Below are 13,811 nucleotides of genomic sequence, written 5' to 3'. Positions count from 1 at the left end.
AACAACAAAGACTTCCTCCCAGGAGTGAATTCAGCAGTATTTGGAAACTGGCATAAAAAAGGTATCAAAATAATATCAGATCTATTTGACAATAATAATACATTGATTGGCAAGGTCTATGGGAAATAGGTTTGGGAGAACTGCTTTAAATTATCCCATTCTTTGTTTTTGAGTAATAATTTTAAAGAAATTCAATAGATGAATAGATCTAGATCAATAGATGAATACATAGACAGCACAGGATTCCATATTTTCTTAATAAAATAAATTCCAATTGATCACCATTGTGTCCCAAATGTAGGACAAGGACAAGAACTTATTTTCATCTTTTCTGGGAATGCCCTTCTATATCTAGGTTCTGGAAATGTGTAACTAACTCTACAATTTTCCTGATGGAAAATCCCAAAGGGATTAATAAAATTTCTATCTAAAGAGATCAGTGCAACTATAAAGAATAGAGTTTGTAAAGATCCAGGGCAGTGTCTATTGGGGCTGTCTTCTCCAGATAAAATAATAAAAGATACACAATTCCTGCTGACCAATAAACTACTATTAGGCTGGAAATGTATTCTGCGAAACTGGATTTGTGATAAGCCTCTTACGGTAACTCGATGGTACAGGGAAATATTTGGTAAATGCCACTCTTCCAATGGAGAGTCTAATTGCAAAATTAAATGGCAAAATTGAAAACTCAAAGGCCCTTTGGCCTTTAATCAGAACTGTGACTATAATAATAATAATAATATAATAATAATGGAGCAAGGGGGTTGCGGTCTAAGAGAGAAATTCAAATGATTGACGTAGATCACTGCCAGAATCTACATTCTGATCTAGTGATCTAGCTTTATACTTATGTACTTATGTATTTAGTTATTTAATTTAATTATTTTATTGTTTATTTTTCTCTCTTTCATCCAGAGAAAGAGTTTTTTTTATGTGTGTGTTTTTGTTTTTTTCTTTTACCTCCTCACATGTCAGTTTATATTTAACTACACCAACTGTGTGTTGTGTTCGTACTGTTTTTGAAAATAAATTTTAAAAAGTGTTTTACAAAATGTTTCCAAAGACTTCCACTTTTGTTCAGTGTCAGTCCCAGAAATATATTTTTTTCTGGGACTGACACTGACTGACACAAGAAGCATCAAGCATTCTTTTTTGACAAATATGAAACCGGTCTTTTTGTCCTTTTTGGTCATTGGCCCATTGATGACATCTTTATGGACACTAAGGCTAATTAGACTGTTCAGAGTTCATTTGTGACCTTTTGGGTGAGTCATCAATGTGATTAATTTTTGATTGGCCAGCCACTATTTTTGAATTTATTTATTTCCGCGGCCGGCATTTATAAAAGATAATTTGAAAACATATTTTTGTACTAACAACATCTCTGCCTGATATTAAAATATGCTTGATATGAAGCCTTTAAGTTTAAGTTAAGCTTCAGTACAATGTGCTGAAGCTGGTGCTGCATTCTATGAACTGCCATAAGATGTGGACAAACACATCTTATGGCAGTTAAACACATGTGTATTTAATTCCTACACATTGGGATTTCCATGGGGGAAGCTGCTCTTCTTGACATTCTTCTGTCCCCTATTGTCTCTGGCAACGTCATATTCATAGTTTCTGCAAGCAACATGGAGATAAGGATAGAAACTGGGACTGTAGAGCAGATAGTGAGGAAAGTGAAAGAACTAGTTGAGTCAACAAGATTTGTTTTCACATTTTGATGTTATATTTGATAGTTCCTTTTTTTCACTTTCTGACATTAAACATGCCAGACCAAATGTTTCCTGTTTTTGGTCAGTTAGGATTACTAACATTATTTCTACACTGAACAAAAATATAAATGCCCATGTCAAGAGTTTTATGAACATTTCGGTTACGCAACATACAGAGAAACTCAAAATATATTTTCAGTACTTACTGATCTTCATATCAGTAAGTTGATAACATCGCTACAAATAACATCAGGTATTTGTAGCGGATTGACAGTCAGGTTGAGGAATTTGATTTTGACCAAGTTGACTTCTCGTAGGTGTTTAAGGACAGTCTGAGGTGGGATGCGTCTGTTGTGAGAGTAATAGTCTCATCAGTTGTGTGTGTCACTGGCTTTAGCCGATCCCACAGATGGACGAGCCGGGTGATCAATTGTGGGAGAAAAGCTCAAATGGCATCAACTGGATGGGGTCATCCAGTTGATGCCATTTGAGCTTTTCTCCCACAATTGATAAAAAAGATTTTGACGGAGAGTCTGATTCACCAGCTATGGTTTCATCACAGATTGAAAATGGTGGTTGATACGTTGTTGTTTGAAGAGTCTGCCTTCACTCATGCAGTGACGTAAATCAACGAATGCAGTCTGCTGCTAATCAAACTGCATGCGCACAGTGCATGGTTTGGACTAGCTGTTCTTCAGAACCATTGGTGATTTTGAAAAAAAGGGAGGAACCACACAGGTGGACACTGAAAGTGAATGAAAGAAAATAAAGTTATGTGTTTTTATACAGTGTAAATGTGTGGTTTGAATTGTAAAAATACCATCAATATATCTTTGTATCCTAGCCAATAATATTATTATTTAGATACTTTAGGATATTTTAATCCATGATCACTTTAATTTTCTGTCTACACGTTGTGTTTTTCTGTTAATCCAAGCCCTTTGACCTTATCCCATCAAAAGATTTATTTTGTGGCCCTGTTCCTGATCAGACCAAATTGGGATTGAAAAGGGTCAAACAGTTGAATGACTGAGTAATCGTTACGTAAACTCTTTGTCTTTGTGCTTCCGATGTCAGAACAATTGCTGATAATACAATTCTAGGCTGAAAAGGCTTGATCTGGCCAAGTATTGTATGAATGACGAATGAAAGCATTCCCACAGGCAACAAAAACCCAGAAAAGACTTCAGTTTGTAAATAGTTAGGAGTCGGTAGATAGCCATTGTGTTTCTTTCTCACTAAAAGGACCAAAATAGTTGGAATCCAGAGTTAACATATCGAATGCTGACTGTTTCAGTGAGGTCTGCTTTCTGCATCATTTCTTAGTCTTCAGGATCTTTCTCTACCTTCATCTTTATTTTTGGTGACATCAGAGTCAGACAGTTTTTATGTGTTGAACTTTGGCTGCAAACAGGCTTGTCTGCAGCCAAAGTTAAACGGCAAAGGTCAGCTGAAATGCAAAATCACATGTGTTGCTGGGATTTTGGCTCAATAATGTGATCAGGTTAACAAAGACTTTTATCTTATACAAATGTAGATTATGGAGTAAGACATTCTGTTAGGCACTTTGTGTATCCCACAGTACAGACTCTGGCGTGACTCTTACGCTCTTCAAAAGAGGATTGATTTCAGCTGTGAAAGAGACTTTCAAACTGGTTTTGCCTGAAACTCAGCATATTTTTTAGAAGAGAAGCATCTGAAGGAAAAACCAAAAGCTGTAAGGGATAAATTAGCTAGCTGCACAGAAAATCTTCAGCTTGCATCGGGCATCTGACCTTTAACATGGGAAAGGGCTTGCTTTTTTCAGTTTTATCGGCGCTCTGCTGGGGGGAACAGTCCCATGCTGCGGTATGTTTTGAGACAGAATCACAAAGTAAACAGAAAGTCCTCGGATCAGCTCAGAGGACAACAGTCCCAAGACACGCAGGTCCCACAGGACATGCAGGCATGCCAATAAACATACAGTCAGGGCAGATTGAAATAAGATGAGTCAGATCCCATCATGACATTGCAACGAACTCAGTCCTTCTGAAGAGTTTTACCGTTAACGGTAGAAGGTGTCAGGGCAGCAGTATATTGCAAAATTCATGCAATGTTTTTCACAGTCACATAACAGCCACAAGCTTCAATTCATTTTAGGAATTTTCTTTTCATAGACCAACACAAAGTAGGGCACAACAAAGAAAAATGTAGAAAATCATAGAAATGGTTTTGAGAAAATATTTTACAAATCTGAAAAGTGTAATACTTAGAAGTCTAAGTGTTTCCTTCTGAATATTTTCTGCCAAAGTAGATTTAATCTACCTAACAAAACTATTTTGGACCATTTTGTGCTTACCACATAAAAGCTGGGGTAAATGCATTGAGGTTTGTGGTTTAATGTGATAAAAATATGAATACAGTTCAATATTTTTGCCAAGCTGTCTGCATGTTTGAGTCATGGATTGTTGTTCCTCACATTTCTTCATAAGATTAATCTAAAGTCTTTCCTAGTTTTTAAAAAGTTTTATAAAAAAAATACTAACAAAATCATACCACATGGAGAAAAACACATTGTTTCATTTCATTTTTTTCTACTAATGTATAAGATAAATCGTAATTGTCTGTTTCTGTCATTGTTATGCATGTGAGCATAACAGTGTTTGTGTTTCTTTTTCATAATTCAGATGCATCTGCCCGCCTGTGGCTCTGCCATGTGCAGATGCAGACGTTTGACACATGATGACATGTTTACAGAAACCAAACACTTCATCACATTTCTAAACCTCCCAGTAGACATGTGGTGAGTATGGGAGTTTTTAGAAAGTTTTGGTGTGGCACGAATTGTTCTGCAGCAGCCCGTTGGATAAAGAGTTGCCTCAGAAACCCGAAACAAGAGGAAGCTGGTCAGCCTGAGTTGTCGGTTCCTCCCAGTTTTTTTTACCTCCACCATGTTTTTTCTGACTCCCTGCTTGAGGGAAACAAAAGTTTGGAAAAAGCTGGAACAAAGGGTGTGCGTGTGTGTGTGTGATGTTTACCTGTGCTTCTCTTTGAACGGGCTACATGCTTGTTTTGTGTGTGTGTAAAAAACACTGGGTTCCTGTCTTCCTACAGAGGAAGGAAGACGTGCAGAAGACACATAAAAGCAGAGTGAATTCAGGCTGATAAGCCTCATCAGGATGTGTTGGCACGGCTGCTCGTAGCGAGACTTTTTAGTCTTTGGTTTCAACATTGTAATTGTTTGCCATAGTCCTCTGATGCTATGTTGCCTTTTGTTCCTTAGATGTGTAACTATTTTTGTTCTCAAAGTGAAATGCAACTGAAGCATCCAACACTGGCCAACAATTGTAAACTGTTCTGTGCAGTTTGTTGAAAAAGTATCCACACCCCTGGAGAAACACCTGAGTGAAGTTACACGCCTCACCTCTTACCCCTAAACCCCTGCTCCTCCCACAATCCCCCCCCCCCTTCTTTAAATCAAATGAAACTGGCGTCAAATGTTTGTGCTGCAAACATTTTAATTTGTGCCACTATCATTTTAAAGATATCAATAAATGTTTTCAGAGGTGAAAGGTGAAAGGTTAACCAGTCCAACTTACAAAGTCAAAACAAACTTGTGTCATGATAATAAATTTTATTACAATTGACTTTTTAATGATAAAAACAACATGTAGAACATCAATTCAAACTAAATATAGTCCAATAAACACACTGAGTCTCTGTTAGGTAAGATCAGTATGCTTTAATAAGACATCAGTGCAGAAACACAAACTTCTTACTGGGTTAAAGTCCCCATAATGATAACAATATATTATAAGATCATTATGAAATTTAGCATATTAAAATATATCTGAATTAGCTCATATAACTGTATGGTATGACAATGACAACAGCAGAAAACAAGTAGTTGGACATGGATCCCAGTGGGAAGAAGAAAAACGATGAAGAGTCAGTGGAAGAGGAAGGCTTCACGCCACATCCATTTGTCACTTTTTGGGGAAACCCTTCAAGGAGCACAGTATGTTGAGTTAAATACAATGCCAATGTCTTGTCTATTTTACATTCCAAAGTGTTTCTTTTTTTTTTTTGTATTTCTAAATATAAAATTGCTGTTTTTCTGTTTTCTTTGATCAAATTTTCTCAAAACTTTGTTTCTGGTTGAAATTGTAGGAGCAGACGCTCATCTAAATGGGAGGTGGGATTTCTCCTCTAGGGAAATGTTTCTAATTCAACTTCTGCTTGGCCAAACCTTTCTACATACAGTTTTGCAGCTCATTGTTTTGATGTGGTCTTAATGTGAAGAGCTGATTAAAGAACAACAGAATCCATCTCAGGCGTTGTTCTGGTTTGATTTTTATTCACCATGCTGGTTTCCTGTCAGTCGTCCCTCTTTGGTCTCCAAAAACATCAACTGGACAATATTGCACTTTTATTTTCAACAACTAACAATCTTAACAAATATCTAGTAAGGTGCTTTTTTTTTTTTTTTACTGGAAACTTATTTGAGTAATTCAAAAATTCTACATTCTATACATAATTCTATACATAATTCCAGAAACAGATATAACTTTTTTTCCACTTTGAAAGACGAGGAACATCTTATTTGATTAGAGATAAAATTGTGTTCTTGCTTTAAATAAAAATGGACTCATAGAACAAGATGGTGTGTAGAGAAAAATAAGTGATATACAAAGCGGAAAAACGTTAATGTGTTAAAACTATTCTCATGTTTTGTAGAAGTAACTATTTTAGGTGCATTTGTGAAAACATAGAGGAAAGTTAATCCTGCTCTGACTTTTACTGTATTTGGGGGCTGGCCTACATCAGACACAGAATGGTACCACCAATGTTTAAAAATAAAAGTAAAATCTTAACAACTGAAGGTTGCATTCATGTTTAGATTATGTGACCTGATGGCATACTTTGATTTTTGTTTGTTTTATTTAGTTTTAACCAAACATGACCACAAACAGGAAGTGTGTTAATTTGAAAGGGTCTTCCATTCCATTCAGTTGTCTTCCATTTTGTTCCTCAGATGCGTGTAATGCAAATGAAATTTAGCAAAACTATCAGACATTTTCAACTGAACATTGATTTATTTACTCTGAAGTAAGATGAGGTTATTTTTACAGTATAAAATCTGCAATAAAATGTGTGATACTGGCTTATATTCCCCAATTAACATAATATTTGGCTTGCAATTAGAGTAAAATAAAGTGTTATACTGAACAAAAAGAGGCCTGTTTGATGATTTTCTTTAAACTCTTAAAGGAAATAAAGTTTTGCTAGATTTTAACTGTAACATACAGTACTTACACCTAACTGCCATTACTACTGCCAGAAATCCTCACTTCAGCATTCATCCAAACTGAAATAAAAGTTCAGCTTCTCCCTGCAGTCAAATCTTTTCCTGCTAATCCTAAAACCTTTCAAACAAGAGCAGCTTCATCAGCCAATCTGACAGATTCCTGTTTGTGTGAGGAGCTAAGTAATCCATTTCCATGAGAAGTTCATTTGACTTCTCATTTGTTGTTTCCATGGAAGTTCTGCTTCATCAGCAGCTGCGTTTACATTACAGTGAGCACAAAACTTTGTCACTGAAACAACACAGTGTTGCAATTTAGGTTTCCATTAACTAAGAAACACAGTTAAAACTAGACATGAATAAGTTTGTTCTTGTGATATGTCACTAGAAAACATCCTGCGCCATCATGCTCCAACCACTTCCTGTCGTCTTCGTTTTCATGGCAACATCCAGAAAAAAAGTGTTACAATTTCAGCTTCATATCAACCAATTTCAGTAAGGCCAAAAAAACCTCTCATCTAACTTTTTATTTGTAAAACGTAGCATTTTTCTAAATGAAGCAAATTTATTTCTGAAATGTCAAATAATGGAATCATGTAATATAAACTGAGCTCCTTTTATTTTACTTGGGATTATTGGATATTTAGGGAATGTGTGAAGGAACAACTAAATCATCAGTCAAAGTTATAAAAATAACTACCCTTTTACTAATTTAACTGTGATTCCTAGATTCTTAGATGTCACGAATTTCAGTTCTTGCGGTTAATGTTTTAGCTGTTTGTCTCTTCTGCTCCTTATGAACAACTCTAACCTGATAATCTGGCTAGCCTGCAGGTTGCTGCTTTACAGATATCCCACTTGAATCTCCAGTCCTTTTTTAAATTTTTAGCTGATAGCAAAAACCAATAATAACAATAATAACGGTACTGCTGTTTCACATGCAAAATGTTAAATATTTTGTTGGAGCAGAGTAACCAAAAATATTTTCACAAAAGTTATTTGTTAATTAACAACTGCTGAAGCTGAAGGATTTAGTCGACTTTTTAGAGGGAGCAAACTGTGCACTTGAAGGGTGAACTCAATACATAATGTCATGATAAGGCACATTGTATGGGTTCAAATAATACTAATTACTAAAAAAAAAAGAAGAAGAGGACATCAAAAAAAAATCAGTGTTAGTGAGTCCAAAACATGTAATAAAAGTACTAAAAATGACACATACATGGTCTATGAAGCACCATTATTTTATAGAAGCAACTTGAAAACTATGCAATTATGTGGCAACTTCACCGTCCTTACAATATTTAAAATGCTACATATCTCAAAAGTGAAACTTAGAAAACACATGTTCAACATTTTTACTCTGATCTGTTTTTTTGTCCTCTTTTTTGTGTAAAGTAAGAACAACAACAGTACTGGCCAGCCAACAGATTCAACAGATATTTCAGAATAAAAGAGAGGAAAGAAAACTGGTGGAGGAGGGAAAAGGTGGGGCCCAACACCACAACACGGAAACGGGACGACAGGAATTGGCCCAGAGAGAGTTCTTACCTAAACAGCATCTATGGAAAGAGGGTTGACTGAGAACAAAGTACCAGGATACATTAGACACTAAAAACACCATGTTCAACATTAGTTCTGATTTTAAATACATAACATGTATGTGTACAAAGATCAATACTTTAAAAGTGATCACCACACAGAGACATTAGCTTCAGAAACAGACAGCGAGACACAGAAAAACAAAGAAAAAAGGAAAGAAATATGTTTCACTGAAGGCATACTGACATTATCAGGGTGGAAATGAACTTATGAGCAATAATAATATTCTGTAACAAAGCTCTCTGGTGTTGGCAGCCACTCTGGTGAGAATAAAACAGGAACTGGCCTTGTCCGATAACTGTAAAATATATAAACTCTGCTTTCACAAGCTGCTGCTTTTTTATAACATTCACTTTTAATGTGAAAAATATGGGATTTTCTTCTTCCTCTGTCCGGTTTGCACAGCAGTGAGCACAGAAGTCATGGCCTGACCTCAGTGCTCTACAGGGACGACTGAAACTATATGACTTTTTTTCTACAAGCCGAACCCATAACACCCTCAAACATTTCTACATGGTTAAAGTGCCCTCCTAATTGGCCAAGATGCCCGTTTCAGTCCCTCCATACGCCCTCTGATTAACCTGAGTGATTGTCAAAAACACCTTTAAATTCTTTTACAATCTCACATTCCTTTTATTTATACCTTTTCCCCATGCTGAAAATTGCCTTTTCCACCATTGTATTTGTTCATTTCCTTTTCAGTATTTGGAAAACAAAAACTAAAAAGTTATACTCATGTATTCCTTTCATGTTTCTCTCTTATGCAATTGACTATGAAAAAAGGTCAGTTTACGTAACATTTTAGAGCTAAAAAAACAAAACCTTAAAACTTAAACTTAATGCTTTAGGTGAAAATTATTATTTACTGATTCTTTTTTCAGTCAAGTGATTTAAAAATATATATATTAAGTCAGTCTTCAATTGGAAACTAAAAGCAAGAGATGCACAGACAAATCGACCGCTATTGTACAATTTTAGATTGATTAACTGAGTGATGAATAGCTTGGAATAAAATTTAAAAAAAGGACATTTATCAGATTAGTAAGTATGCAGCTAACAGGCAAACTCAGTGATGTCAGAAGCTTCTAGAAAGAAAACCATATTTTATACAAAGACATGTTGACTGTTCATATAGGCTGCTACAGCAACCATCTGGGACATTTGAATGAACGAACTAACCAGGAGTTGATTCACCAACCGATGAAATAAGAGCTAACTAGTTAGCTATGTAGCTATGTAATGCAAGCAACCATGATAGCAAACACAAAGTGCTAGAAGCTGTTTTGTCATTTTGTCTTAATTTAAAATAAAAACTCAGTTTTGGTATGTTGTCTCTGCTCCCTAATGAATGTCCGCTAGCGATGGAAAGTTTATGAACACAACAAAACTAGACATCGGAAATTAGGAACAAATCTCTGATTTGTAATGGAACGAAAATCATATGGATTTAATTATTCTAGAACCATGAAATATAAAAACAGATCTGTATTTCTCTGCCCTCCCTAGTAATCTGTGGACGTCACTGCTGCCTTTTTATCTCATGTAAAAATGTGTGCAAATCCAATTATTATGTGTAACCTGAACATTTGGTGAATAAAATTGGCACAATAAGAAAAAAAATACCCTGTTGTCATTTAGGATGTTATTCTAGATTAACACAGACACATTCAAAATAATCTGATTTAAGACAGAAATGTCTAATATTTAACTTACGCAGGAGTACATGTATGTAGTTATACAGCTATGAGAAACAAACAGAAGAATCTACTAGCTGGCTGAGTAAGAACCCAAAATACATGAGAAGGCTAGTCTTAATACAGCAGTGTTGCATCAATTCAATTAAGATATTCAGTTTGGTTAATAAAAGTAGAAGGAATCACATCAGTACAGACCAATGAAGGCTAAAGTAAAAAATATAAAGTAGATTTAATAGAGGTCTAACGCTGTGACCAGTTTGTGTTACGGTGCCTCAGCTCGAAGACGATGCGAGCTGGTGAGAAAGGCTAAAGTCTGTCAACAAAAACAACAAAAGAGCACAATGTGTGTTGAGGAGAATATGTTCTCCTCAAAGCTACACTGAGAGAAGGCAGGCCTGGGACTGCAGCTGCAGCTCCAGACATCCTGACAAAACTTTAATACACAACACAAGTGAGAGTAACATGATATAATCTGTTAAATACCAGCATTGACCTTTTTCTCCTCCCCATTCTGACCCGTTTGGTGTTGGTTGGTCGCTCTTCCACTCAGCCTGCGTCCAGTTTATGCCGCAGTATTTTAGGGTGAAAAAAACATGAATGTAGCTTGGGCCTGGTATTATACTGCATGTTTTAGTTTATGCTGAGAACTAGAGGCAGGGCAGGAAGAAGGGTGTGGGGCTGAGTAAGGCAGGATGTGGTCATGGATACTGTGCTCTACAAGTAGCTTCGTCTCAGGACTCTGAAGTCGGCCCCAAGAGGTTCAGAGGCAGAGAACAGGCAGAAGTCACGGACTGCAGGCTGAGGCTCAGAGGTGATATCCAGGCTTTATGGTGGGTTTGAGTCGGTGAAAGGGGGCGGGCTTTAGGTGCTCTGGTCCAGGGCTCGCAGCAGGTCACAGCCCTGGAGGAGGTGGAGGTTGCCCTGCAGTGGGACGTTGACCTCGCAGTCGTAGCGGGTCAGCTGCGGCAAGCAGGAGGGCTCAAACGAAGGGCCCAGCAAACGACTCGCTATGCCTGGAAGAGGACGTTAATAAAAATGTTGGCAGGGGAAGTTTGAACGTCTTGCTGACGCTTTTGGTTACTTCAGATGGAGGTTTCAGATGGAAACATTAGCAAGAATTGCTTCAAACACAGCGAGAATGTGCCATCAGTTATAAGATCCTGAGATTTAAATCAGGATAAACACAATCTCGTATGGAAATGCATAATCAGCTGTTAATAAAAACAGGGTTTCTGCAGTATAACTGACCTGTATCGTGAAATGTATGAAAGAAAACTGCTTATTTGATAGTAGTACAGAGTTCATGTAGCATAGTACATTTGTACCTGAAGACATCACATTATACTCCGTGTTGCTGCAGCTCTTTCTGGAAAAGGGTTTTTCATTTGGCCCACTAATCCCGTCCCCTGGATACCGTGATGTCCTGTGTTGTTGCAGCGAGGCGGGGAATGGGGGCCCGATGCCTGAAATCATCCGGCCCATCGTCGTCGACTCTGAGAAGAGACACAAGCTAACAGGAAGACTCGCGAATGTTTGGAACAACCAGGTGAGTGAAAAAACAAACACAGAAAGATACCTGTGAGTGACCCCGCACTGAGGGAACGGTCCATGCAGCCATCGCCCCTCATCTTCTTCCATATGGCATCCGTCAGCTTTCTTTCACCCTGAAAAGCAAAAGGTGCAGTGAGGCCATCCATCCTTCCAATGATCAAATAAAAATTTTAAATGTACAAACCGCTCAATTCTTTTCAGCTCTTAATGACATGCACAGACCTGGAGCAAAACAGTAAAAGTTTGTAGTCGATATCCTAGTTTTAGCTCTCAAAACCAGGATGTTATGTTTTTGTAAAAAGAGCAATAGTAAAATATGGTAATTTGTACTTCAAGGGTTTTTAATTAAATGTAAAAAAATTATAACAGTTATAGGCCAGGGGCTGATCTACTGTTGGCGACAGGGGGTGGCAGTTGACACCCCAACTGAGAGCCTTGCCACTCCTGTTGCCACCCCAGCCAGCACCTATGAATTCAATAAATAGTTATGGCAAATCGGACATTAAGCTCATGAATCTCCTTTTTCTTTCAACATTGAAAGCTTCAAATGTAAAAGTTCATAGTCTTGCGTACTGATTATCTACATTTCTGGTGACAAATTTCTTCATTTCCAAAAATCTGCATGGCTAGTCAGCGCTTAGCCATGTTTCCAGACAGCGGCAGTCACACTACGGCTCCTGTGTCTGACTCTCAGCAACATCAGCTCATTGCATATACAAAACAGCTTGATCTGAACATTGTTTCCTACAGTTTAATTTACACCCTGAATCCATGTATGCAGTGGTAAAAATGGACCTTGAATAATGACCACTCAGAGCATCTAAAAAGGCTGTGAAAACTGCCAGTTATAGTTGTTGAAGAAAAAATGATTGAATCTGAACAATCAAAAATTGGCCACAAAACTAATGGGAGCATCACTTTATAGGAAAAACTCACCAGCGCCATCTGGTTGAAAGAACGCTTGATGCTGTTATTCATGGCCACTCTTGCTGGATCCAGATCTTTGTAGGCTTGCACAAAATTATCAATGGACCTTTACAAACCAATAAATACAAATATTTATGAACACATTCTACAGTTACAACTTTTTCTATTTACACCGTGTTCCAAAAGATTATGAAAGTGAGGATTTCTCAGATTTTCCTCAATGGTCAATATAAATGATAGTCAGTATGATTTTCAAGTCACAAACTATTAGAGTATAAATCAAATTTTATTGAACAAACCTGCCAAAATAAAAATAAAAAATTTAAAAAGCACACTCCCAAATTATTATGCACAGCAGATTTTGAAAACATCTTATGGGTTATAAGGAACTGCAAATGGTCATTGAATGTGCAGCATTAAGTGATCACATTTACTAAAATTTAAAGCTATTTCAATCAAAAACATCTTAACAGACCGAGTTACATGTTAACATAAGACACCTTCACAGTTCTTGCATCCATTGAACTTGTGAGGTTGTGGATAGTTTCTGCCTGAGTCACCATGAGTTTCTCCCCTTTTATGCCTATAGCAGTCAATGACACAGTGGTATTCCTTGCACCATGAGATGGTGCATTGTCATGCATGAAGATGATTTTGCTACGTAAAGTACGGTTCTTCTTTTTGTACCATTGAAAAAAGTGACTCTAAAGAGGCCGACAAGCTCTCTCCCCATGATTCCCGCTCAAAGCATGACTAAACTACCTCAAAGTGGCAACTTTGTTCGAACATGGTGGCCATCCACCACCTATCCATTACTCCATCCATCTGGACCATCCAGGCTTGCACAGCATTTATCAGTGAACAAGACTGTTTGAAAATTAGTCTTCATGTATGTCTAGGCCCACTGCAACAATTTCTGCTTGTGAGCACTGGTTAGTGGTGGCCTAATAGTAGGTTTATGCATAACAGGGTTTGATCCTTTGCAGCATCCTACATCGCTATTTTCGTGGAACTAGAGAAGCACCAGCA

At 37.2% G+C, this 13,811-nt stretch overlaps 1 protein-coding gene across 2 annotated transcripts in view; it reads right to left on the bottom strand.

Annotated features, from left to right (window-relative positions):
- Positions 1-5,422: 5,422 nt before the first annotated feature.
- Positions 5,423-13,811, bottom strand: part of LOC116716736 (endothelial PAS domain-containing protein 1-like) — a 47,833-nt gene continuing 39,444 nt past the window's right edge. For both annotated transcript variants that reach the window (XM_032557558.1, XM_032557557.1), the window contains exons 12-15: positions 12,792-12,888; positions 11,881-11,968; positions 11,630-11,797; positions 5,423-11,317 (exon numbers count right to left, since the gene is read on the bottom strand). In XM_032557558.1, coding sequence (XP_032413449.1) covers positions 11,166-11,317; positions 11,630-11,797; positions 11,881-11,968; positions 12,792-12,888 — 505 coding nt within the window. In that variant the 3' untranslated portion in view covers positions 5,423-11,165. The remainder of the gene's footprint in view (positions 11,318-11,629; positions 11,798-11,880; positions 11,969-12,791; positions 12,889-13,811) is intronic.

This window comes from Xiphophorus hellerii, unplaced genomic scaffold (genome assembly GCF_003331165.1).
Source record: "Xiphophorus hellerii strain 12219 unplaced genomic scaffold, Xiphophorus_hellerii-4.1 PGA_scaffold_85__1_contigs__length_250000, whole genome shotgun sequence".
Classification (NCBI taxonomy): domain Eukaryota; kingdom Metazoa; phylum Chordata; class Actinopteri; order Cyprinodontiformes; family Poeciliidae; genus Xiphophorus; species Xiphophorus hellerii.
This window is presented reverse-complemented; position numbering and strand designations above follow the sequence as displayed.